This window comes from Pollachius pollachius, assembly GCF_949987615.1.
Source record: "Pollachius pollachius genome assembly, chromosome: 4".
Taxonomy (NCBI): Eukaryota; Metazoa; Chordata; class Actinopteri; order Gadiformes; family Gadidae; genus Pollachius; species Pollachius pollachius.
Genome location: NC_136937.1, coordinates 23,133,642 through 23,157,861, shown reverse-complemented (window position 1 = coordinate 23,157,861; position 24,220 = coordinate 23,133,642). Strand labels below are relative to the sequence as shown.

Here is a 24,220-nt window from a genome sequence, read left to right as displayed (position 1 = left end):
ATCTCCCTTGTGCTGTAAAGCTCGGGTTACAAGTGAGGCCAGGACCTACCGGGATGAACTGATGACCAATCGGGAAGGGAAAAACTTAACGAAATGGCTGGCTTGACTGTTAAACGGCTCGTTTAACCCTGGGGTTCATACTGTGATGGTTTAACCCTGGGATTCATACTGTGATGGTTTAAGATGGATTTCAGACTGTGATGTTTTAAGCTGGTTTAACCCTGGTGTTCAGACTGTGATGGTTCAACTGGTTTAAGCTTGTCTAACCCTGTTGTTGTTGCAGGTGATTGACATCTCCATGATCCTGGCGGAGGCCATCAGGAGGACTCACAACGGAGAGTCTGTCTCCTACCTCTTCAGCCACGTGCCTTTGTAGGAGGGGGGGTGAGGCTGTGATCGGGGGGAGGTCTCCATGGTAACCTCACATCCTGCATGCACCTTTTTTTTGTTCACGTGCAGAATGTACGTTTTGTGAACCCACCGGCGATTGGGGTCAATCACGTGGGACCCCCTCGAGAAAAGGGTCATGCCCACACCACTCTTCCACTGAGAATTCCAACCGACGCCATGATGACGTCACTTCCTTTTGTATTTATGAATAAAGTAGATTTTTTTTGGGTTGTTTGGTGAAGAGGATTAATTTGCCAGCCTCGGTAGCCGGGGTCAGACGTTTAACCCGAGGTACCGTCGGCCAACAGTATTTCGTTTGTCTTCAATTGACCTCACACTTGAATTTGAAATGTTGACATTATGAACCCTTTTCCACAAACAAAATGACATTTGTTTAAAAAACACAATCATTCTCGCCCAACGAGTAATTCCAAGGTATCTTACTGTTAGTCTTTTGACACTTTTTTCTTTTTTCTTTGACACTTCCAAAGAGAGTGAGAACCGGTCTCTGACACTTTTTTCAGGTAAAAACAGGATCCCAGAACCTAGCCACTACTATAATTAACCTAAAATATACATTTATTTTCCACTGGCACGCCTGGCCATTTACTAACATACCAGGGAACTGCTTCAAGTATTTCTCCTGTGTCCGAAAATAGCAGCGTGTCGAGAGTTCTCTTTTTTTTTTCTTTTGTTTTATCCTGACCAAGCAAGAGAAAGAAGCAAGAGGGTCTAGCCAATCCTCTGTGCCATTTGCCAGGTCATGGCACAGACGTGACCTGGAGACCGCGTCGCCTCCGCAGACTTTGAGGCTGAATGCCGCCCCCAGACCTAGAAGATGTAAGACTGGTAATCAGTGGTGAAAACGTATTCATCAGTCATACGTTGTGCATCGTGTTCCAGAAGGAGACATCTTAAACGACAAGTCATTCCTTTGTTTTGTATGTATTTCTACACGGTCATGATATCACTGGTTTCAAACTGTAGGTCATTTTCAAATAAAGGATTGATATGCATTCAGACGTGTTGGTCTTTGATTACAGTCATCAGTTTGTGTGAAATTTACTTAAATGACGTGTCTCAAGCTCTAATTTGATAGTCTGTTAACGCCCCCCAGTGGCGACTCACTGCTATTACTGATGTATTACCCTGTTCAAATGCAGTTTGGCTTTCAATATATTTGCTACATTAAACTGCTCCGAGGTTTGTTTTACCAGCTTTCAATTTGAAAACAAACGTTCAAAGTTGCTAAATAATTGGGTTAATATAAGTTACAATTAACCTCGTAAAAATAGTCAGGTACTATTAGCGAAGGTATTTGACTGAAGATTGTTTGAGTTTCTGAAACTGACAATGGGGTCATGTTATTTGAAACGACAAATCCAAATATTCACCTAGTCTAAAAAGGAGAATTACACCAGATTGGCTTTAGTATAGAGCCAGAAGATACACTTAAAATAATGTGGCTGGTCAAGACTAGGATTACAAGGCTGCTCCAACCTATGTAGGTCAGGGTTTTCCAAGCTATTGGAAGTATCAACACCTGGTTAAAGCGTGTTTGGCTTGGTTGCTGGAGCACAGCGATTCCCAACCGGTGTATCTGCGCCAGCACAGGTCTTTTAGAGTACCCGGACCGGATCTGTTAAAACCGGGCCTTGAAATAATTCCAGAAAAGTCATATTTTATAACTCGGGCTATATGAGTCATGTTATTTACTCCAACACAGACTCCATACACTTATTTGTAGTGGAGAAAAGGGAAACATTTTGGGAATTATTGGTAAATTCAATTCATACAATTAGCCTTTGTTGCCACCTAGTTCATAATATGCAACTAAACCACAGTGAATTAAGCACTGTAAATGCAGTGTGTCTTTGCACCACTTTTGTTTTTATTGAAGTCTCAGGTGACTTTTCTTGTGTTTCTCTTAAAATTTTAGTTTTGATATTATTCCATTGTTGAAGGGAGCCTGAGACTGATAATTGTTGTGAATATGGCACGTAAACCATCTGGAAAAAACAGATGCATCTTAAAATGAAGGCATTAAAATGGACAACCGGTCCTCAAAATTTATTGATGAATATGCCGGTGCTTAGAACAAAAAAGGTTGGGAACCCCTGCTGGAGTAGATCAGCGTGGAGTTTCAGAACACCACTGTGGCGACCAGGGGGCGCACGGGGCCGCCGATGGGGAACCAATAACCTTTTAAACATCCTAGTGTCATATGCACTTTCCTTCCTTTTTCTGGCTGAAATTATACATAAAAAAGTGCTTTGAGGACTATTTGATTTGAAAGCTGTGTTGAAGACACAACATCTCATCTGTGTTCGGCAGGCAGCAACACGTACAGCTTCATGTTCAACAACTGTATCCATACCAACGGTAATGACAGACACCCATCCCACACAATTATTATTCCAAGCGGGATTTCTCTCATCTAGGAAATCCTTTCAGAAGCTCACAATTGTGAAACGATACGAATGGTCCAAAGTGGAGGAAATTATGTTTAAAAACAACCGAATCCGGGATGGGGTTCAGTTTACGCCGGAAATGGCTCCGGAAGTGACGCGACTCCCCAGATGTGCGGCTCATAGTAGAGACATGTGACACTTTGAATGTATATTTCTATAATAAGTAACAATAATTTATTCTATAATAAAGGTGTATTATTATTAATGAATGTACATTATTATTAATGTATGTTCCGTGCTGACAGTCTCTTGTCACCCTCCTCATTATGTGTGTAATTCACTCGTGTAGTGAGACCTGAGGATTACAAGCTGCTCTTTACTGGCAAACCAGTCATGTTCATTATTAAACAAATATGTTTAACTTGGTCCAATATCGTATATAGCCTACAGAAACGTGTCTTATGATCGTGAACTGAAGTGGGATAAGTATCAGGAATCATGATAATCAGGTTATTTGGCTTCTCTTTAAGGAATGTGTGAGAGGTTGATTCGCAGACCGGTCAGCTGTCATGATGGTCCAATGAACATGCTATAGCTTTAGCTCCTCCTCACCCTATGAATGTGTTCACCTCACTGTTGATTTCCGCTGACTCGTTGAACGCATAATACATAACTGTGTAGCAAGAAGACACTTTAAAGGAAGTAATTAAGCAAGTGGATACTTTATTCATGCCATTGGGGAAATTCAGGTATCCAGTAGCAACAGACAGTACAGTACAGTTGACAAAGAAAAAAATTGACATACAGTAAAAGTCACCAAAATTAGTCAATAAAAGTCAGTAGAAGTCAGTGTGTGTGTGTGTGTGTGTGTGTGTGTGTGTGTGTGTGTGTGTGTGTGTGTGTGTGTGTGTGTGAGTGAGTGAGTGAGTGTGAGTGTGTGTGTGTGTGTCTTTAAGAAAAAGCAAGCCGGTGCGTGATTAAAAATAGCCCAATAGAGCGGGAAAAATACCCCGATCTGGCAACACTGCCTGAACGTCCTCCAAATGTTGCCCAATCTGGCGGGAAAAACCGCCCAATCTGGCAACACTGCTGAACGTCCTCACGCTCCAGCGTCAACGTAAATCAATGAGACAAACTGAAAACGACGCCGGTATGAAACTAAAATTGTGATTCTGAATAAAGTATAAATTATATTGAAATTCCGTTTGGATATTATTGAAGATACAAGTGTGAAGATTTGTTAAATGGTTTGAAGGAAGGTAAATGGTTGAAATTTGACCTAGTTATGATGTCTTACGTAATTTAAATGTCAGAATGGGCAGAGGGCTTTAATGGGACCAACTGTAGAATATGACGGTTTGAAACTAAAACTGTCATTCTAAAGAAAGTATTAATGATATCGAAATTCCGTTTGGATATTATTGAAGATACAAGTGTGTAGGTTTGTTAAATGGTTTGAACGAAGATAAATGGTTGAAAATTGATTTGGTTACGTCTTAAACACTTTGAAGTACCAGAGGACGGCTCTGCCGTCCTCCCATTGATTCCCATGTTAAAAAATATATAGTATTTTAAAAGTAGAATAACTTAAAAAGTATAAAATATTTAAAAAAACGCGATTCCAAGCTATTCTGAACATTTTTAAAATTTGAATGGGGTCTCTAGGTGAAAAATTGAGGAAGTAGATAGGTCCCAAAGTTTGTAGAGAATAATAAAGAGGAAAGAAAGAACTAGAAATTGCATTTCCTGCAGAAAACGCGTGTGAATTCTACCCGTAAAGGGACATGGGGTAAAAAAAATGCACGAGAAAATATGTCGTACGCACGAGAAAGTATCTCGTGAGCACGAGAAGGTATCGTACGCATATCACTGGCTGTGTGTGTGTGTGTGTGTGTGTGTGTGTGTGTGTGTGTGTGTGTGTGTGTGTGTGTGTGTGTGTGTGTGTGTGTGTGTGTGTGTGTGTGTGTGTGTGTGTGTGTGTGACAGCGAGTGAGTGGACGAGCGAGGAGGGCGAGTGTCAGTTTAGTGAAGTAATGAACGTGTCCGGTTGTGTGTAACAATAAAGTACCCTGCCTGTCAAGAATCGGTGGCCGCTTCAATCCGACCATATTCCGACCTATAAGAAGACCCACTGCCAGTCAAAGTGAAGGGTGTTGCCCCAGAAAGAGCATCGGCCCTGGAGGGAACGTCTCCCCTGTGCTCCTCGGTCTGGGAGCCGACAGCAGGAAAGGTGTAATACTAACCATCTCGTAGTTGGAGGCAAGAGAGTATACATGCTCCAATTAATAAGGAACATTAATTTGAATTATTTTAGCTTGTGTGTGCCCGTGCCCGCGATAAATCACACACACACTATCATTAAAATTAATGTGCTTTATCTTTATCTCGCACTATTGGAGCATGTATACTCTCTTGCGCTCCGCCTCCACGAGATGGTTAGTTACAAACACGCACACACAAACACAAACATTACCCCTCACAAACAATACCCCTCACAAACATGCACACACACATTGCCACTGATATGCGTTCGATACTTTCTCGTGCTCACGGGATACTTTCTCGTGCGCACCAGATACTTTCTCGTGCTCACGAGATACTTTCTCGCGCGCACCAGATACTTTCTCGCGCTCACCATATACTTTCTCGTGCTCAAGAGAAACGTTAACAATTTTTTTTTTACCCCATGTCCCTTTACGGGTTCCGTAGAATGCTGACGGCTGAATGAAAAGCACAAAGCATTGCTGAAAATTAAGAAATGTAAAATGAATTGAACCGAAGAGTCTGAAAGTAGTAGCTGAAGTAGTAGTAGTAGCTGAAGTATAAGTAGTAATAGCTGAAGTATAAGTAGCTGAAGTATAAGTAGTAATAGCTGAAGTAGTAGTAGTAGTAGTAGTTGCTGTAGTATTAGTAGATGAAGTAGTCGTAGAAGATGAAGTTGTAGCAGTAGCTGAAGTAGTAGAAGCTGAAGTAGCAGGTAGTAGCTGAAGTATGCGTGTGTATGTGTGTGGGTGTGTGTGTGTGTGTGTGTGTGTGTGTGTGTGTGTGTGTGTGTGTGTGTGTCTTAAGAGAATGGCGGAGACATTGCGTGTGTGTCTCTTTCAGAGAATGGCGGAGCCATTGCGTGTGTGTGTCTCTTTAAGAGAATGGCGTGGCTAATGTGTGTGTGTGTGTGTGTGTGTGTGTGTGTGTGTGTGTGTGTGTGTGTGTGTGTGTGTGTGCGTCAACGGAAATCAAAGAGAACAACTGAAAACTATGCCGGTTTGAAAATAAAACTGATTCTGAAGAAAGTTTAAATGATATTGAAATTCCGTTTGGATATTATTGAAGATACAAGTGTGTAGATTTGTTAAATGGTTTGAACAATGACAAATGGTTGGAAATCGATTGAGTTACGTCTTAAACAGTTGAAGTACCAGAGGAAATGGGACTCCCATGTTAAAAAAAAAGTGGAAAGAGCTGAATAGTTTAAAAAGTTGAAAGAGTTGAAAAACACTGAATAACAGCCATCATATCGTTAAAAAGCTGAACGTTTTAATAGTTGAATGGTTTCTGTAGCTGAGAGTATGGCGGAGGAGTTGAAGACCCAAAAACGGGAGGAAGAAGAATAAAAATAAGAATAAAGATTTCAATATCTAGAGTGTGAATGCTACAGCATTCACACTAATAATAACGATTTCAATATCTAGAGTGGGAATGCTACAGCATTCACACTAATAATAAAGATTTCAATATCTAGAGTATTCTTATTCTTATCTAGAGTATTCTTATTAGTGTGAATGCTACAGCATTCACACTAATAAGAATAATAAAGATTTACAATATCTAGAGTGTGAATGCTACAGCATTCACACTAATAAAACTTATGAAGAACAATAGTTGAGCGCTGCATGCAGCACTCACATAATAATAATAATAATAATAATAATAATAATAATAAAAATAAAAACAATGCAATAATAATAACAATATAATTATATATAATAATAATAATAATAATAATAATAATAATAATAATAATAGTCGGGAAAGGGGCAAGAGATGACGGGTGACGTCACACATCCTCATTGGCATATTACAGCGGCTTACGTCACATGTCAGTATTAGCATACGGAGGACTATAATTGACACGCGCGCCGTCGCCGCGCCACACTGCTGCAGACACCACACCTTGGACCGTAACTCTCAACGTCAGTCAGACTCCGGTAAGCACCGTGATATAAGAATAAAGTTTGCTTTCGGGTGGAGCAGGAGGTTAACGTTTCACTTTGATGCGTGCTACACGGTGCGCGGTAGTGGAAGTGGGGTTTTATCCAGTTAGATTCAGTTTGTGGTGCCGACGGTGGACAATGGGGTTCACGTGCGGCTCGGACCCGAGCAGTGAGTCGGTGAACGGGACCGGGAATAACTGCGTTTAACCGGGACGGTCCGCGGACCTGGGGAACGGATGACCGTCTCCGGTGGGCTTCTTCACAGACACCCCGCAGTGCTCTTTGTTGTGATATCTGTGGTGTAACACGCAGACGCGTCAGTGTCGGTATTTAAACCCGCTTTTGTGTTTTTAAATACACGTTTTAAGCTCATCACCTGGTTGATTCGGTAACGTGTAAGAACACAACCTGATCTCGTCTGGTGATCGGGTTCTCGCCGATGGGTGAGGTCGGATCATGACTGAATCAGGGCGGTGGTCCTCCAGACAGACCCTCTTGTATCTTAAGAGAGCGTACGTGACCAGAGGACTGAGTCGGGTCTGCACGTGGCACGTCCGCCACACGGGGGACCCCCTTATGAAGTGATCGCCCCCTATTTCTAACTAATAAGGCTTTGGAATCCATCATCGATCATTGGTGTTCGACGGATCCTTAACGCCCATCCCTCCACCCTCATGTGGTCAGATTTTTAAGATGGACGAGGTGGGTTCTGCGCTCTGTCGCATGCATGGAACCCCTTTTGTTATGCAAATGTTTTGAACGTCTTGGGTGTTGCTCATTGTGTGTGTGTGTGTGTGTGCGCGCGCGCGTGCGCGCAACATTGGCCGCTGGGTTATGGGAAGACCGGGAGAGGAGGGCGAATCACATGGAGGAGGAGGAGGAGGAGGAGGAGGAGGAGGAGGGCGACTCCTCAAGCTACACTGAACAAAAGGCCTGGTGCATTTCTGCGCCAGTACATGTTAACCATTAATCCCAGTTGAGAAGTTACCCTCCCAGTTGGCTATTCGTCTGTTAAAACATGGGTTTTTGCTCTCCTCTCCTGCAGACTCAAATCGCAAACATGTCCGACAAGCCCAAGCTCGAAGAGGTGACGTCTTTCGACAAGACCAAGCTGAAGAAGACCGAGACCAAGGAGAAGAACGTTCTCCCCTCGCAAGAAAGTAAGTGTGAGGGTCTGGGAGCACGGGGCTCTTAAGGGAAGGTGAAAAGCCTTTCCTTAGGAAGGGTCTTTCACCTTCCGTTAAAGGGCCTTTTGCTCCAAGCAAGATGACATTCACTATAAACGTTGTGTCGTATTGTGCCAGCGGTTCCTTGACTCTCTCTCCCTCTCCAGTCATCGACCAGGAGAAGAAGGCAGAGTGATGTCCTCCTTCCAGCCCTCTCTGCCCCCCCCCAGCCCACCACCTCCTCCCAACTCCCACCCTCCATTGCCTTTCTGTCACTTCTGATGTTATTTTTTTTATTTAGCTGTATAACTTTGTAACCGAAAATATGAAAGGAAGGCCAAAAATACACCACAGAGCGGGCTAGAGCGCCCTCCCCTGCATGGATCCACCCCCTGCTGTCATCGCCAAGCCCACCGCCGGACGTCCAAGATGTCTGCCACCTGGGTTGCGGCGTGACGCTACAGGAGGGGAGGAGGCCTGAGAGGAAGAAGAGGATGAAGAGGCCCCCCCCCCCTTCTGTTGGGCTTGTGGCATTCGAGGACCGGAGGGCGGGTGTCCGTGTTCAGAATGTAATGAGGGCGTGGCCTTCATGTCACCGGAAGCTCCTCTTCCTCGTCTCGCCCTTATCACTTCCTGCTTCTGGCCGCTTCTGCTGACCCGCCGTAACCATGGCGACTAGCGTCTCTTTCGTTTCTATGTTTCGGAGATGCACAATCTTTTTTTTTTTTACACTGGTTAAAATGTTATACATCATGAAACGGATGAGATGGAAGCCATCTAGATCTGGGAAAACGAAAATCAAACCACTGACTTCACTTACATTGGCTTCTGTAGGACTTCAGGAGAGATAATTCTACTTTATTCGTCTCTCCGTTGCAATTGTGTATATATATATAGTACCGTTTTGCACCCTATATCGCCCACCCAATAATGCAGAAACAACGCATGCTGGGAATTGGTTCCACATGTCAACTGTTGGTCTAAATTCACAAAATTGAAAAAATTTTGGGGGGTTTCTGTAAGCAGCCATGTTAAGCCACAAACCATTACCAGTACTGGCAAACCGTTAAATGTTGTAATAAAAAAAATATTTGATAATACAAAGACTGCAGTTGTGTTATCTTTCCCCTTCGACCCTTGTAGAAAACGACTGGTCCATGGATGGCATCTTGTCATCAATTGGAAATATGTTCATTAGATGCATATTTAGCTTTTTCTTTAGTCAGCTAATCTCAAAAGCTGAACCCAAACTTTTGTTTAAACAAAGGCGGTGATTCATGAAGGGAATAGTTACAGTAGATTTAACAGTTTTTTGGTTTTGATTCATAAATGAGTCATTTTTCATGTTTGAACTTTAGAAATCTAAAAAATGTAAACCCAAAATGCATGTTGCAGTCAGACTGATCCAGGAAGTGGGACTTGGACAACCCTGCCTACTTGGGCCTAGATCCTCTTCCCACTGACGAGCAGGTCTTCACTGACACTGATAAGGGAGGGCATTTATTGATTGTATCTGAGGTGGTAACACATTAAGGGCCTTGTAACTCATACAGAGGAGATTGGGATGGCCTCGCTGCCCTAATAGCGGCCTGACCTTAAGGTGTGTGCTGGCGTCTCGCCACGTGAGGTTTAGCCGACTATCTCTGTCCTGAATTAGCAAAGCCCTCGTGGTATTACCTGGACATGACATCAACGTCACACCCCCTCTTAAACAAATATCAAACATTAATCGTGGGAATTATGTAATATGAGCAAGCTAAATATGAAATACATCTATTTGTCTCCAGTGTATCCAACTCTGTCACTTTGTTTACAACATAGCATCCGTTTTCCATAATTCATAGCAATTCATTCATAGCGAAAGAGACAAGAATTTATAACAAAAAGGTATTTCCCCACCTATTTTATATATTTATACAGCAATTATGCATCTCTCTCCATATATATATGTTATATTTTTGTTTCATTTGTTTTAGTGTTCTTTAGTGGTCTTCTTTGGTATTTTATCCTGTCTTTTTGTCATTTGTTTTTGTCTCTTTTCCACAGCAATGCAATTCTGGAGGATTAACATTTCTGGTATCTCGGTGACTGGGCCTGTGGTTTCATTGGGTTAATCATGCATGTTAGAGTAAGTGGATTGGTGTTAATTCAGTTACTCTTAATAAGTAAATAAGGTATTAATCTGGAGAGGGGGAGGGGGGGGGTGGGTCAGCTCACACTGGCCGGATTATCTCTCTCCATGTGTCCCTCTCCCTGTATCGCTCTCTTTAACCTTCTCTCTCTCTCTCTCTCTCTCTCTCTCTCTCTCTCTCTCTCTCTCATTATCTCTCTCTCCCTCTCTCTCTCTCTCTCCCTCTCTCTCTACCAGCGTGGGCATGGCCGCTGAGTCACTACCACGTTCCAAACGAACATGCGGCCAGTCAAAAGAGGGCCATGAATCGCCGCCCTCTCTGTCCCTTGTTGTTGGTGTTCCCTGGAAATGTCCCTCCGCTACTCCCGTAAGCCTGGTTAGCTCGCCCGCCACGCCGTTAGCTTAGCGATTGATTGATTACCGGCGGCCCTGGCTGGCCCTCGTACGGGCCAATCCTGTTAGCCTTTCACAGGCTTCTGCACAGAGGCATTCTGGGTCAGCTGTCTCATGGCGATCTAACAGAGGAGGAGGAGGAGGTGATCTATTGGCAGTTATTTATTGGCCTATTGGCATGCATTTATGGCCGGGTAATAAACAAACAGCTTTTCTTCCTCTACGCTTTGTTTATTGGTTTTTGATTCCGCTTGACCGACCGCTCTCGCCTAGCTAGGGCCGCGGAGCCGCGCTCGTTGCCGTGTTGTAGCCTGGGGGCAGAAGCTAATGCCTAATGAAGCCTTGTTTCTGGTTTGATATCTCGGTTTGCCGCCAGTTCGCCATCTCGATTAGCTCTGAGCTAGGGTGGCCGGTTGTGTGTGACAGTCATATTTCTCTGGTGCAAGCCAATATAAAACACACACATACACACTTCCTCCCACTGGCGGTCCGGCTGGTGTTTCCATGGTATCCCCCCTCGTGGGCATGTAGCTATGGTTCCTGGCCGTTTTTTGAGATTTGAAAATTTGTTAGGTTTAATTCTGGTGTGGTGTGGCCGACATGTCTTCCACCTGACTGATATCTTCTCTCTCCTCGGAGGATGGATTTGTGGTTGTGCTTTGGTCAGAAAAAGGCACCGTAATATGGGGTCCTTACTGACTGCGTCACACACACACACACACACACGCACACACACACACACACACAGACTCCCAACAACAGGACATTACGCCTTTCTCCATCAGTAACCCCCTGGTGATGGTCAGGTGGGGGGTTTGGAGGAGTGTGGATGTGCTGTGGAAGGAGAGAATCTGTGTTTGCGTGAAAGACTGGTATACACAACCACACACAGACACACACAAACACACATACACACAAACACACACACACACGCAGGCGCGCACACACACACACACACACTCAAACTCAAATGTACTGCTAACAGTGATACAGGCAATTCCTGGCTCCGAATGAGCCTAGCCTGTTAGCATGTCTCCGGATCTGGCAGGAAGTCGGAAGGCCCAGAGGAAACTGGGGAACAATGCAGCACACGTTTATAAATGGTCGACCACCGTTATTATCTATTGAATCGGTAAAAACATGTGAGGTGATCTCTCCAGGCAACTGACTGCAACATCCAGCATCAGATGAATGCCTTCATGTCCATAAGTAACAGAGCTTTAAGACAGTGTGACGGTGCACATAGAGACCAACCCCTGCACCACCAAAACCTACACCTACTTCATCCTCCCACCACGCACCACCTCCACATCCCCCTCCCACTAAGCACCACCTATACCTCACCACCCCACCACCAACACCTCACCGCACCATAGCTGCACCTCCTACACCCCACGACCCACCACCTAGACCTCACCCTCCCACGACGCACCACCTACACCTCACAATCTCCCGCTGTTGTGTCGCTAAATTACATCGACAGTCTCTCAGATGCTGCTGAGTGCCTGAATAGACAGCAGATGGGGGGTGTTCAGACCACTGACCATCCTGGTCTCTCTGAGATAGCTGAAGGGGGTCTGGGGTCTAGTAATGCTTCCCTAAATGTGTTATATTTGGATTCATGTTGCTGTTGTTTAGGTATTTTAGTAAGCTGTGCGTTGGATCAAACCTGTCTCAAAGAAAAATTTAAAAGCACATATATGTAAGAGAGCCAGCTGGAGCGGCAGCTCGTCCAATCAAGTGGATGTAAAAAAGCAGAAAGTGATAAAGATATTCAACAGTGGAGAATAACTTCATCAACAACGTCGACCGCACCATTTCCTGCCCAGACCGGCAGCAGTAGCTCAGGAGGTAGAGCGGGTTGACGAGTAAACAGAAGGTTGCTAGTTTGATCCCCGGAGTGTCGAGGTGTCCCTGAGCAAGACACCTCTGCTCCTGACGAACTAGCTGTCGCCGTGCGTGGTTGACTCAACCGTCAGTGTGTGAATGTGTAAATGAATGCTTGTAAGTCACTTTGGAAAAAAGCGTCACCAGAATCCACTAAATGTAAAATGTAATTGTACAGCCTGAACCCAACGGGATCACATAGCCTCAGATGGTGCTGTACAAAGTACAGAGAAACCTAGCCCCCTCCACTGATCAGCCAGGATCGATGGAGACACGCTGTGAGCTTTGAGTCTGTTTCTGCTCGAGGGTGAGCACAGAGCAGCCCTGAGAGGTGTCTACTTGGTGGATCTCATAAACACCTGACAGAAACACACTGTGGTTTCGCCAATGTGTCCCCAATGACACAAAGTAGCAGTACAGGTGGGATGGATGGGCTGCGCGGGCGGCGCTGAGCACTCACAGATGAAGTCACCCAGCCGAGTGGGTGGACCTCCAGGAGCGGTCTGTCGAGAGGAGTGACGCACACTTCTGCTTACGCACTGCATGAATAGTTGATTTGTATGTGTTGCATATCCAAACTCACACATATGTACGCTCACATACACAATATGGCACACATGGATACATTCTCGCTTTATCCCACACACACACACAAACAACCACCCCAGTGTTCCTGACTGCAGCAGGGTCCATGTTGTCTGCTCCTCTTCTCCTGACTCTACGCTGCTCCTTCTCCTCCTGTCCTTCAGCCACCACAGGGGAGGGGGGGACGCTGTGAGCACCAACATCCCCAGCAGCAAAACCACCAGCCATTAGCTAGTGTGTTTTGTTTTTACAAAGGAAATATGCTTAAAGGGGACATATTATGAAAGCAACACTTCCTGGGATTAGGGGTGTTGTTTTGGGTCTCTGGTGCTCCCACACGCATACAAACTTTGATTTTTTGAGTGAGATATGCATTTCTGAAAGTACCCCGCCTACAGTTACCAAACGAGCGAGTCAGTTTCGGCGCGCCCTCCTACGTAGGAAGGGGGCACAGTTGAATATTACCTCCCACTTCCCCACTCCCCTCCAATTAGACCATAGTTGGGATTTTGTGGAGCAGTGGACGAGCAGCTCCGGCAGGGGTAACTGTCCGAGCCTGCACGAGAGTTCAATGTTGTCATTAGCTGTTACGTCTTTCTGACCAATCGCAGTTTAAGGCCCGCCTGGGCTGTACCACTTCGGGAGGGGCCGCTCAGTTACTCCCCTCTAGACTAAATCGACTTGGTTGCGATGTTGACAGTTTGTGAGTGTTGCGTCTGTTGAGTGAGTGAGAGGTTGCGGGCACACAGCTCAGGCTGCCAGACGGCGCTGCAAGGAACTTTTATAAACGCAATATTGTTATCCCGCAGTAATCAGCCCGACAGCCCGACAGCTCGACAGCCCCGAAACGTTAACGGCCCACCGGGAATTCTCCCGACTCTCCCGATTACCACTCCGCCACCGTGTGTGTGTGTGTGTGTGTGTGTGTGTGTGTGTGTGTGTGTGTGTGTGTGTGTGTGTGTTTGTAGGCGTTATAAGATAGCCTGGTAATGTGTATAGGCCTACGTACGGTAGGAATATTCATACTGGTTTAAATAATAAATGTTATAGTATTTCCCATCTTTGCTGAGCAAGAGTTTTGTTCGAAAGTTCAGTGATTGAAATAAATAAAAGCCTGGGCTATTGAAGTTTTACGGTAGGCCTACCACTGTCATGCACCTACCCGATGTCAAGTGGACCGGGTTGAATTCCCTGCGGGTCTCTCTTCTTACTGTCCTTCTCGACACTCTCTGATCTCACTAAAATGTTAGCAGCACGAAATCAAGGGATATTTAGAATAGAAAAAAATGTGATTAATCGCGATTAATCGCGAGTAAACTTTGACATTAATGCGATTAATCGTAATTAAATATTTTAATCGCTTGACAGCACTAATTCGATTATATGATATAGTTATAGAGCTCCAGGAGTCCGCAAACGGCAACAATCCCTTCTCCTCCATGCTGTGGTTCAGTATGACAGCTCATTGGTCAATGGGCAGCAGCTTATTTGCATTAAAGCTACAGACACCAGAAACAGTGCATTCTGAAGGGATAGCGGTAGGCAGGATTTTTTTTCCCTAAAAGTTATTCCCAGCAAACTTCAAAAACATGTTTTCTGGAACTCAAATACTATGTTTACTTGTTGGGAAAGCACAATAATATGTCTCCTTTAAGGGACTCTTTTCTTTTGTGTGAGTCATGTCTCTCTGGTTGTGATGGCAGCCGGTTTTGTGTGTATGTGTGTGTGTGTGTGTGTGTGTGTGGGGGGGGGGGGGGTGTGTGTGTGTGTGTGTGTGTTGGAAGAAAAACAAGAAAAACTCAACTGCACAACTTTTGGGATCATTGTTTGTTTGGAGCAGCTAGGGTGGTGGTTGGGAAGGTTGGGAGTTTGTGTACTACAGGTGGTTTCTTGTGTGTCAGGTGACTCCATATCTTATACCGCTGTGGGCGGAGGCAGGGTTAATGTGTGGCCTTGGGTCTGGCTCTCTGCATGAAGACCTTTCCCCTAGATGTGGAATGCGTTCCCTCAGGACATGTTCCCATATGTTCCATAGCTGGGTCTTTTACCAGCACCTGACACTGTTATGACCTGTGAATCAACGTTAGTGACACAAACCGCTAGTGCGCTAACCAAGTATAGGAGTATACCCCCCTATAATGACCCGGGTTAGATTCCTTACTCTTCATTCAGTCAAATTTGACTCCAGTTTTACTTTGTATTTTGACGATGCAATCTACTTATCGCAGAAGTTTGATAAAACCGAAATAATGACTCCCTCTCGCTTTCAGGCAACTTCTGTGTTCTGCGGGTGAAATGAAGATGTGGTCACCGCTCGCGGTCAGACAAGGCCTCGCTTCGCTCTCTTCCAAAGAGAAAATGAAAACAAGTTCTGGCTCTTCCTATCAGTATCTTTTCCACACAAAAAGTGTGAACATGTTAAAAATATGAAGGATAAAGTTGAATTAGAAATTCAGCAGAGGCCTTTATCCAATATCCAGTTGAGGAAGACTAAGCCTCGTCTGCTGTCCCTCTCTCTCTCTCTCTCTCTCTCTCTCTTTCTCTCTCTCTTTCTCTCTTTCAGCATCTGGTGTCTGTTGCTCAACACACCAACCTATCCCATCAGCCCACTGAGCTCTTTTGCATGTTACCAATCAGATCTTCACACACATACCCACCCACCCACACACACACACACGCACACACACACCCGCACAAGCCCACACACATACACGCATGCACACACCCACACACACGCATGCACACACACCCGCACAAGCCCACACACGTACACGCATGCACACACCCACACACACGCATGCACACACCCCCCACACACCAACACAAGCACGTACACACATACAAACACACAGGCACACACACACACGCACACAGACACACAGAGTAGCGTTCTGAGACAGTGCTGCAGGTGATATTTGTGTTACTGCCGTCTCCAGTGTTCAAAGCATTTGATAGCCAGGCTGGGCTGTGTTTGGGTGGGGGATGGGCAGGACAGACGGAGCACTTTGCAGCACTTTGCGTGTGTGTGTGTTTGTGTGTGTGTGTGTGTGTGTGTGTGTGTGAGTGTGTGTGTGTGTGTGTTTGCATCCACCAGTGTGTCCGCTCGTCAGTTTATGTGTGTGTGGGGGTGCCTTGTTATCTTATCTTATAAGCCGTCTTTGCGGCGTCTCAGCGATTGTGGGAATATGTCTAACTGTTTGTGTGTTTGTGTGGGTAGGGGCGGGGGATGGTGACATCATTTGGGACTTACTCTCAATGAGTCCATGAACTGTTGTCATTGTGCAACTCCAGATCTTGTGTGTGTGTGTGTGTGTGTGTGTGTGTGTGTGTGTGTGTGTGTGTGTGTGTGTGTGTGTGTGTGTGTGTGTGTGTCTTAGAGGCTGGAGTGGTGAGTCATGGGATATATGGATGTATGGGGGAGAGGGAGAGAGAGAGGGAAAGGGGGAGAGGAAGAGAGGTAGAGAATGCAAAAAGCACAATGAACGGATACACAAAAATATCACCTTTTGTTTTTTTTCTACAGCAGAAAAAGACACAGTGTTTGTTTCACACAACAAGGTTGATCAACTGAATAAGTGTGATAAGATGCAAAAGCGACATTGGCAGTTACTCACAGTGGCATAGCACAACAGCAAGAAAAACAGCAAGTCCTTCTCCCTATGAGCATTAACGCTGTTAAGCTCTCCCCCCGCCCCGATACAACACATCCAGAGACCCACACTGACGTGCCCAGTCGGTTGGCCCCTTGGTCCCTCCGTCACTAGCTCACCGTTAAGATAACACTTGGGTAGGAACAGGGACACTTATCGTCCGGAGACCAAGGGCCGTGGCATGTGTTGGTCAACAAGCTGAATCGTGATGAGTTTCACCTTGGGAAAAATCATTTCAGCTGAGGGTCAACCACACTCGGCGGCGCTCAGCTGTGCTGTGCATAATGTGTATTAAGTTTTGCACTTTGTTGGGAACCAGATTTTTACCCTGAAACTTTGGATGCTACACATCGGTGACGCCCAGTGCGCTGTACAGTGCGCTGTACAGGGCCCCAAGTGTACCAATCGGAACACAGCCCCTGCTCTTCCTGTTTTCAGTTGGTCTCATTGATTTATGTTGAGGCTAGAGCGCGGAGGACGTGCAGGCAGTGTTGCCAGATTGGGTTTTTTTTCCTGCCGAATTTGACTACTTTTTACGACGTTCAGGCAGCAGTGACACTCTCGCAGTTCGTTAGTACGAAACACATTCTAGTTTTACTCTAACATCTTTAATAAGGCACTCTTCTAAAGATGCAAAGGCGCAAAATGAGACATGAAATACAATAATGAAAAGAGTGGGGAAAAAGACTAAGAGTGTAAAAGCCCTGTATAAAAAGTAATATAAAAGTAATCAAATTTTTAAAAGTATGCACATTGTTTGCGTGCGTGCAGTTTGTTTCAAAAGTGTAAAGTTTACACACATACATATATACACATACATAGCCTTAAAGGTATGGTAGGCACTTTCCCTCCCTCATAAGCCTATCCCCCAAAACACCGGACTAGCTCGCTAGTTTTAGCCAGAGGTCTGCCTAGTCAAAGTGCGTGCAGGTAGCCAAGTAGCTAGGCAGTACGACAGGTTAGCCATCCACTCATTTCATTCGGGCCGGACGGGCTTATTACAGAAATGCGACAACCACACATACAGGCTTTGGTATTTCAGGGACTTTGACTTTGCCCTTGTTGTCTGGACAACACGTTGGCGACAGGCATCCCAGGAATCCCGGAGCTCGTGTTTTGTCTGTGCTGTAGCCAGTGTGAAACACTACAGTTGATTGGGAAAATCCAATGGAAGACTAAAAGACACCACAGGACAAATGTTATAGGAAAGGGAACGGATTACACTTTACACACGGTGCTTTCTGATACGATGACTGACTGAACATATCTCAAGGGTCTTTGGCAGAAGAGAAAATCTCTACATCTCGGTAGAAAATGGATATCATTCATTTTTTTACATATCTTTTTCCTTTGAAACATACACAATAAAAGATGACATGGATTCAGTGATTTTCTCTTCTGCCAAAGACCCTTAACTTTCACATAATATCACAGAGGCCTTTTCAGCTTGAAAGCTGTAGACCTCCAGAACCTTCTGCCCCCCCTAGCCGTGCCTGAAGCAGGGATCCTGACCCGGGTTCCTTCTCTGGGTTCTTTCTCTGGGTTATGGGGAACCTTACCTTGTCCTTGAGTGGGCTCAGGGTTGGGGGGGGGGGGCTCAGGGTTAGGGGGTGGCTCAGGGCTGGGGGTGGGGGACGATCAGGGTTAGGTGGGAGGGGGCTCAGGGTTGGGGAGGCTCAGGGTAAGGGAGTGGGCTCAGGGTTAGTGGGGAGGGGGCTCAGGGTTGGGGGGGGCTCAGAGTTAGGGGGGCTCAGGGTTAGAGGGTGGTCAGGGTTGGGGGGGGGGGATCAGGGTTAGAGGGTGGTCAGGGTTTGGGGGGGGGGGGCTCAGGGTTAGGTGGGAGGGGGCTCAGGGTTAGGGGGGCCTCAGGGTTAGTGGGTGGGCTCAGGGTTAGAGGGTGGTCAGGGTTGGGGGGGGGGGATCAGGGTTAGAGGGTGGGCTCAGGGTTAGAGGGTGGTCAGGGTTGGGGGGGGGGCTCAGGGTTAGAGGGTGGTCAGGGTTGGGGGGGGGGGGATCAGGGTAAGGGGGCGGGATCAGGGTTTGGGGTGGGCTTAAGACCTCTACCAAAGTCCCGCCCATGGTACTGCGATGCCGTCTAATCAAATTTACATGAAAATGAAAGCCCCAATATGTGTAGGGTTCGAGAGGGTAAATTGCGGTGCGAAATCAAGACGGTATATTACCTCGGTCAGTGTAAGAGTGCGGACAATTCCGGGAAAATTTTTCAAATGAGACAGGCATATTTGGCAGTGTAGAAACGCTTTGTGATTTAGAAAAACACTATTCACTTTGACTCGACCAGACCAGACTTGAACCATCAACCTCATTCCAGCTCAGAGGTCGGGGGTCAACCCCCTGCCGTCGGGACGTACTCTGGATGGAGCCAGCGTTGGGCTTTACTTCCTGGAGGCCTGGGGAGACGTGACCATTCCAGCATGCTCTTCCTGCTGCGGGAGGGGGCGTGGCCAAGCGGCGGGCAATGGGAGATGATGGAGATCTTTTGTGTTTCACGTTCTCTCGTCTCCGTGAAAAATGCAGAAGTGGGAAGTTTGGGATTCTTTTGTGCTTTCATGGCTACAGAGCCGCCGCTTGCTGTGCAGGAAATTTACATTCAGGGCATTCAGCAGACGCTTTTATCGAATGTACTTACAATAAGTACTGTGACGACCCCTCCGGGGTTGCGCAGGGGATCCTGGGAGTTAAGTGTTTTCAGTTGATGTAAGGGGTTTTGGAAGTCTTTGTTTATTGCTGGGTTGAGTGGGGTTGATGGGTTCGGGGTGTTGTTTAGTTGTGTGTTGTTCAATGCTTACATGTGTGTTTATCGTTGTCGCCACCATCACTGACTGTGTCATGTTTGTTCATTGGGTGTGCTGTTTTCTTGTGTGTTTGTGTGTGGAATAAAAAGCATCCTGCAGTCGTGAGGGGTATGGGACGCAGAGCTACAGTTGAGCTAAAACCTGACTCTGTGTGCTTCTTGGTCGCCGCTACATTGGTGTCAGAAGTGGGATTTATTGGAACCAGGGGAATGAAGAAAAACACCTTTCCTGAGTGGGGTTTGTCCACAGCGCGTCCTAAGGAGGAGGACACGGAGGAATGGCCCGGCGCGACAGTGGCGCAATACCACCCAGCTGCTGCTGGCAGTGCCACAGGACCAGTGGCGGCCGACCGACACCCTGTAGCCAGGCTGCCGAAATTTTCCGGGGCGACGCCACTGGAGCCTTACCTGGCGCAGTTCAACATCGCCGCGCGGTACTACGGCTGGAGCATGGACGAGTCCGCCTCCCAGCTTGCCCTTGTGTTGGAGGAAACGGCGGTGCAGGCTCTGCTGGACCTGGCCCCAGCAGACCGACGGGACCTCCGGGCCCTGACCCCGGCCTTGGGGAGTCGTTTCGGGCAGCGGGTGGTCGTGAACCACAGCCGGGAGTTGCTGTCCAGCCGCCGCCGCCGGGAAGGGGAACGGTTGGGGGCCTACGCAGTGGACGTACAGCTGTACGCCCAGCAGGGTTATCCCGATTTCCCAGCTGCGGCTAAGGAGGAACTGGCCCTTCTTTCGTTCCTTCAGGGACTTGCCCCGCTGCGGCTGGGTCAGCACGTGTGCCCCAGCGTCCCCGACAGTCCCCTGGTGCGTCCGGGTGTTTTTCCGGGCACCACCGGCGCACTCTCGGGGGGGTGGACGGTGACCAGCGTCCGCCTGACGACCATGACGGGACAGGAGACCGGAATGAGGGGGAGGAAGCGGCTGGCCATCCGGATGGGTGACCAGGAGATCCGGGACATCCGACGTCCGGGACTCATGCATTATCGGCCTGGACCTGCTGACCTATTGGGGTGCCAGGGTGGACATGGCCGGAGCAACAATCACCGTTGGTGCAGAGACTGTGGCGCTCCAGTCCGAACGGGGAGAGAAGGGGGCTCTGGCGGCCAGCGGAGTAGTCGCCAGGTTGTGCTCCGGGAGCCTCGGCCTCTGCCCGGTTTCTGCATTCCCCGCGGGTCTGTGTCTGCCATCTTTCCTTCCCCCGAGACCGCCGAGGTCGTCAACGCGCTTTGGCTGCGCAGTGGAGTTGGCCTTGACGTACAGCAGAGTCGACAGCTGAGGCTGTTACTTGAGGAGTACAGGGACATTTTCGCAGACCGGGATGAGGACTGCAGGCGGACAGGGCTGGTGCAGCATGCCATCGACACCGGCTCTGCTCAGCCCATCCGCCTGCGGCCCCACCGATTAGCACTGGCCAAACGACAGGCGGCGGAGGAGAAGGTTCGCAAGATGGCTGCCGGGAGGGTGATCGAGCCCTCGTCCAGTCCATGGGCGGCTCCGGCCGTCTTGGTGGGGAAGAAGGATGGCAGCTGGAGGTTCTGCGTGGACTACCAGCGCCTCAACAAGGTCACCCGGAAGGACTCGTATCCGCTTCCACGGATCAACGATGCCCTGGACTACATCGGGGGGTCTAGCTGGTTCAGCTCCCTGGACTTGTGTAGCGGCTACTGGCAGGTGGAGTTTGCGCCCGAGGCCAGACCTAAGACTGCGTTCACCATCAGGCAGGGGCTGTGGCAGTTTCGGGTCATGCCGTTCGGACTATGCAACGCGCCGGCAACGTTTGAGTGGATGATGGAGAGGGTGCTGGCGAACATCCCCCGGAGTCGTTGTGTCGTGTACCTAGATGACTTATTGGTGCACGCCTGCGATTTCGGCAGGGCGCTGGCGAACCTGTGGGAGGTTCTTGAAGCCATCTGCCGGGCCGGGTTGCAGCTGAACCCTGCCAAATTTTCCCTTCTGGCCAGGGAAACGTTGTTCTTGGGGCACGTGGTGAACGAGCATGGCATAGCCACTAACCCGGCCAAGGCGGCAGCCGTCCGGGACTGGCCGACCCCCGCCAACACAGGCGAACTGCAGAGTTTTCTGGGCCTGGCGGGGTACTACCGCCGATTCGTTAAGGAAAGTACATTTGTCAGAAGAATAGAAACAACAATATATTGCTGTCTGTACAGTAAGGTTGTTCATAGAACCAAGTGCAAAGCACTAACAATCACTAGGTTAACCCATTCCCGATATACAGAGTCTCACTGAAACGTATTGTGTTTTTCAGAATCTAATGGATTAGAATATACATATTCCATGTAACTGTGCGTTCACACCAAAAGCTGTAAAGCGTTTTGAGCGAAAAACGCCCATTCACTTTCTATTAGACATGAGCGATTAAAGCGATAGGAGCGATAAATCGCTTGAGCGATAGCTGTAAAGCTGTAAATGAGAGTTGAAAACAGCTCAACACTATGCAAATGAGCTAGTAGCATTTCGGCTGTAAATGACCGCCAGCCAATCGGAATGTAGATGTCTCTCGCCGGCGTGGGTCCCAGTAAACATACGCAAGAACTTTAGTTCCTAGTTCCTATCACACATTTGTTCCTTCATCATGGTGCGTGAGAGAATAATTGCGGCTATTGCAGGGCATCGTATTTGTCCGCGATTGCATAGCCAACGTGGTCTTATTATAGCCCGATCATTAACTAAAAAACAAATAGAAAAAATAAAGCATCCAGCATATGATTTCAACAATGTATGAGGGCAAACGCAATCCGCAATCCGCAAAAGGGATGGTGTCTGCCTGGCACAAATGCTCCCGTTGAGTGGATTTTTTCTTTAATAAACAATATACACACACACACACAAACACACAGACACAATAGCGATCAACTAAGCTTTAATCTAGCATCTAAGCAATTGCTCCATTAATTAGTTATTCATTGTTTCATGTATTTATGTTTATTATTCTTTTTCTATTGACCAAACTTATGACTATCTTGTGTTTTTGTGGCTCGGCATCAGCAGCAGCACTTGCCTCAACTACGAGCGTGCAGGCAAAAAGCGCGGCTCCTTTAAATGGAATAGAAAAAATCGCAAGAGCGATTAGGAGCTGTAAATATTTTGGACAGCGTTGCGTTTTGAGTTATTCTGCGATTTTGCATCTTTTACAGCTTTTGGTGTGAACGTACAGTAAGAACTGAAATGGTATATATCTGAGATGTGTTGTTAATACTATCTGAAGGGAGTGTATATCTCCAACAAGAGGCCATGGGTCGTCTAGTGGGTTGTGTGGTCGTCTCCCAGCAAACAGTTATTAAAACACTTGTTTCTTTATTATTTAGAAAAGTGTCAAGGGACAACTTAGTAAACAGGAAAGTTAAAAGTTATGTTATGTGTAACTCTAAATCTGTTTTTTTTGCATCCCTAGACAATTTGACTGCACGATTTTTCTAGTTTGTGTGTGTGTGTGTGTGTGTGTGGACTATGTTAGAGGAAATACAAGCTTCTATTGTAAGCGTCTGACCCATTCCACAGGGTCAAAGTGTGCTGTGAACTTCCACTGACCAAAAAACAGTTGATATAGTAGAGACTATATGGGCCTTTAAGGAAGTGCAAACACATGCACGCTCAACACTCACATACAGACACACACGCACACACACAACACTCACATACACACAAACACACACACACACACATGCACACATACAAGCACACACATACACTCACAATCACACACACACGCACACAGACAGACACAACATGCACATACACACACACATATACACACACACACACACACACACTTAAATACAATGACAACGTGCATATACACACACACGCACACACACACAAATACAACGTGCAAACACACACACACACACACACAGACACACAGGCACATTAGACTGACTTGTGGGGTATGATGTGAAGAGCTGTGTCCTGTTTGTCTTGTTTATTGATGTGTTTGTGGTATCCTCTGTTGGTTGTGTTGGGTTTATGGCCAAACTATTTCTCTTTTCTCAGGTAAATCTAATCATCTGACCTTGAGACTCTGGCACTACTACGCATATCTGCCCTGATAACAACACCTACAGCCAAAATTTAGGTTGGTGTGTGTGTGTGTGTGTGTGTGTGTGTGTATGTGTGTGTGTGTGTGTGTGTGTGTGTGTGTGTGTGTGTGTACGTGTACTGTATGTAGATCAGGTGTGTGTTTTTCTGTGATGTCATTGCCGATAGCGATAGCATACATGACTCATCAATAGAAAAACTATGTTATCAGAGAAATTAAGAGCAAATAATTGTGCCTCAAGGGTTTTTTTATGTGTGTGTGTTTGTGTATGTCTGTGTGTATTTACTTGTGTAGACATGTTTATCTGCAGTGTGTTGGTTTGGACTTCACTCCAATAGAAGAGGAGGGGTCAGCGATGTCTAGTTTAGTATATACTTTGAGTGTGTCTTATATGTGAATCTTGAGAACCAGGTCCAATATTTTACATTATCTATCCTAAGCGACATACAATAAGTACATTGGTCAGAAGAAGTATATACCGCTGTCGGTACCGTAAGGATGTTCATAGAACCAAGTGCCAA

At 46.6% G+C, this 24,220-nt stretch overlaps 1 protein-coding gene across 2 annotated transcripts in view; it reads left to right on the top strand.

Moving 5' to 3' along the window:
- Window positions 1-1,400, top strand: part of LOC307074815 (ribose-phosphate pyrophosphokinase 2) — a 30,692-nt gene extending 29,292 nt beyond the window's left edge. For both annotated transcript variants that reach the window (XM_079735180.1, XM_079735179.1), the window contains exon 7: window positions 284-1,400. In XM_079735180.1, the coding sequence (XP_079591306.1) occupies window positions 284-376 (93 nt within the window). In that variant the 3' untranslated portion in view covers window positions 377-1,400. The remainder of the gene's footprint in view (window positions 1-283) is intronic.
- The last annotated feature ends 22,820 nt before the right edge of the window (window positions 1,401-24,220 follow it).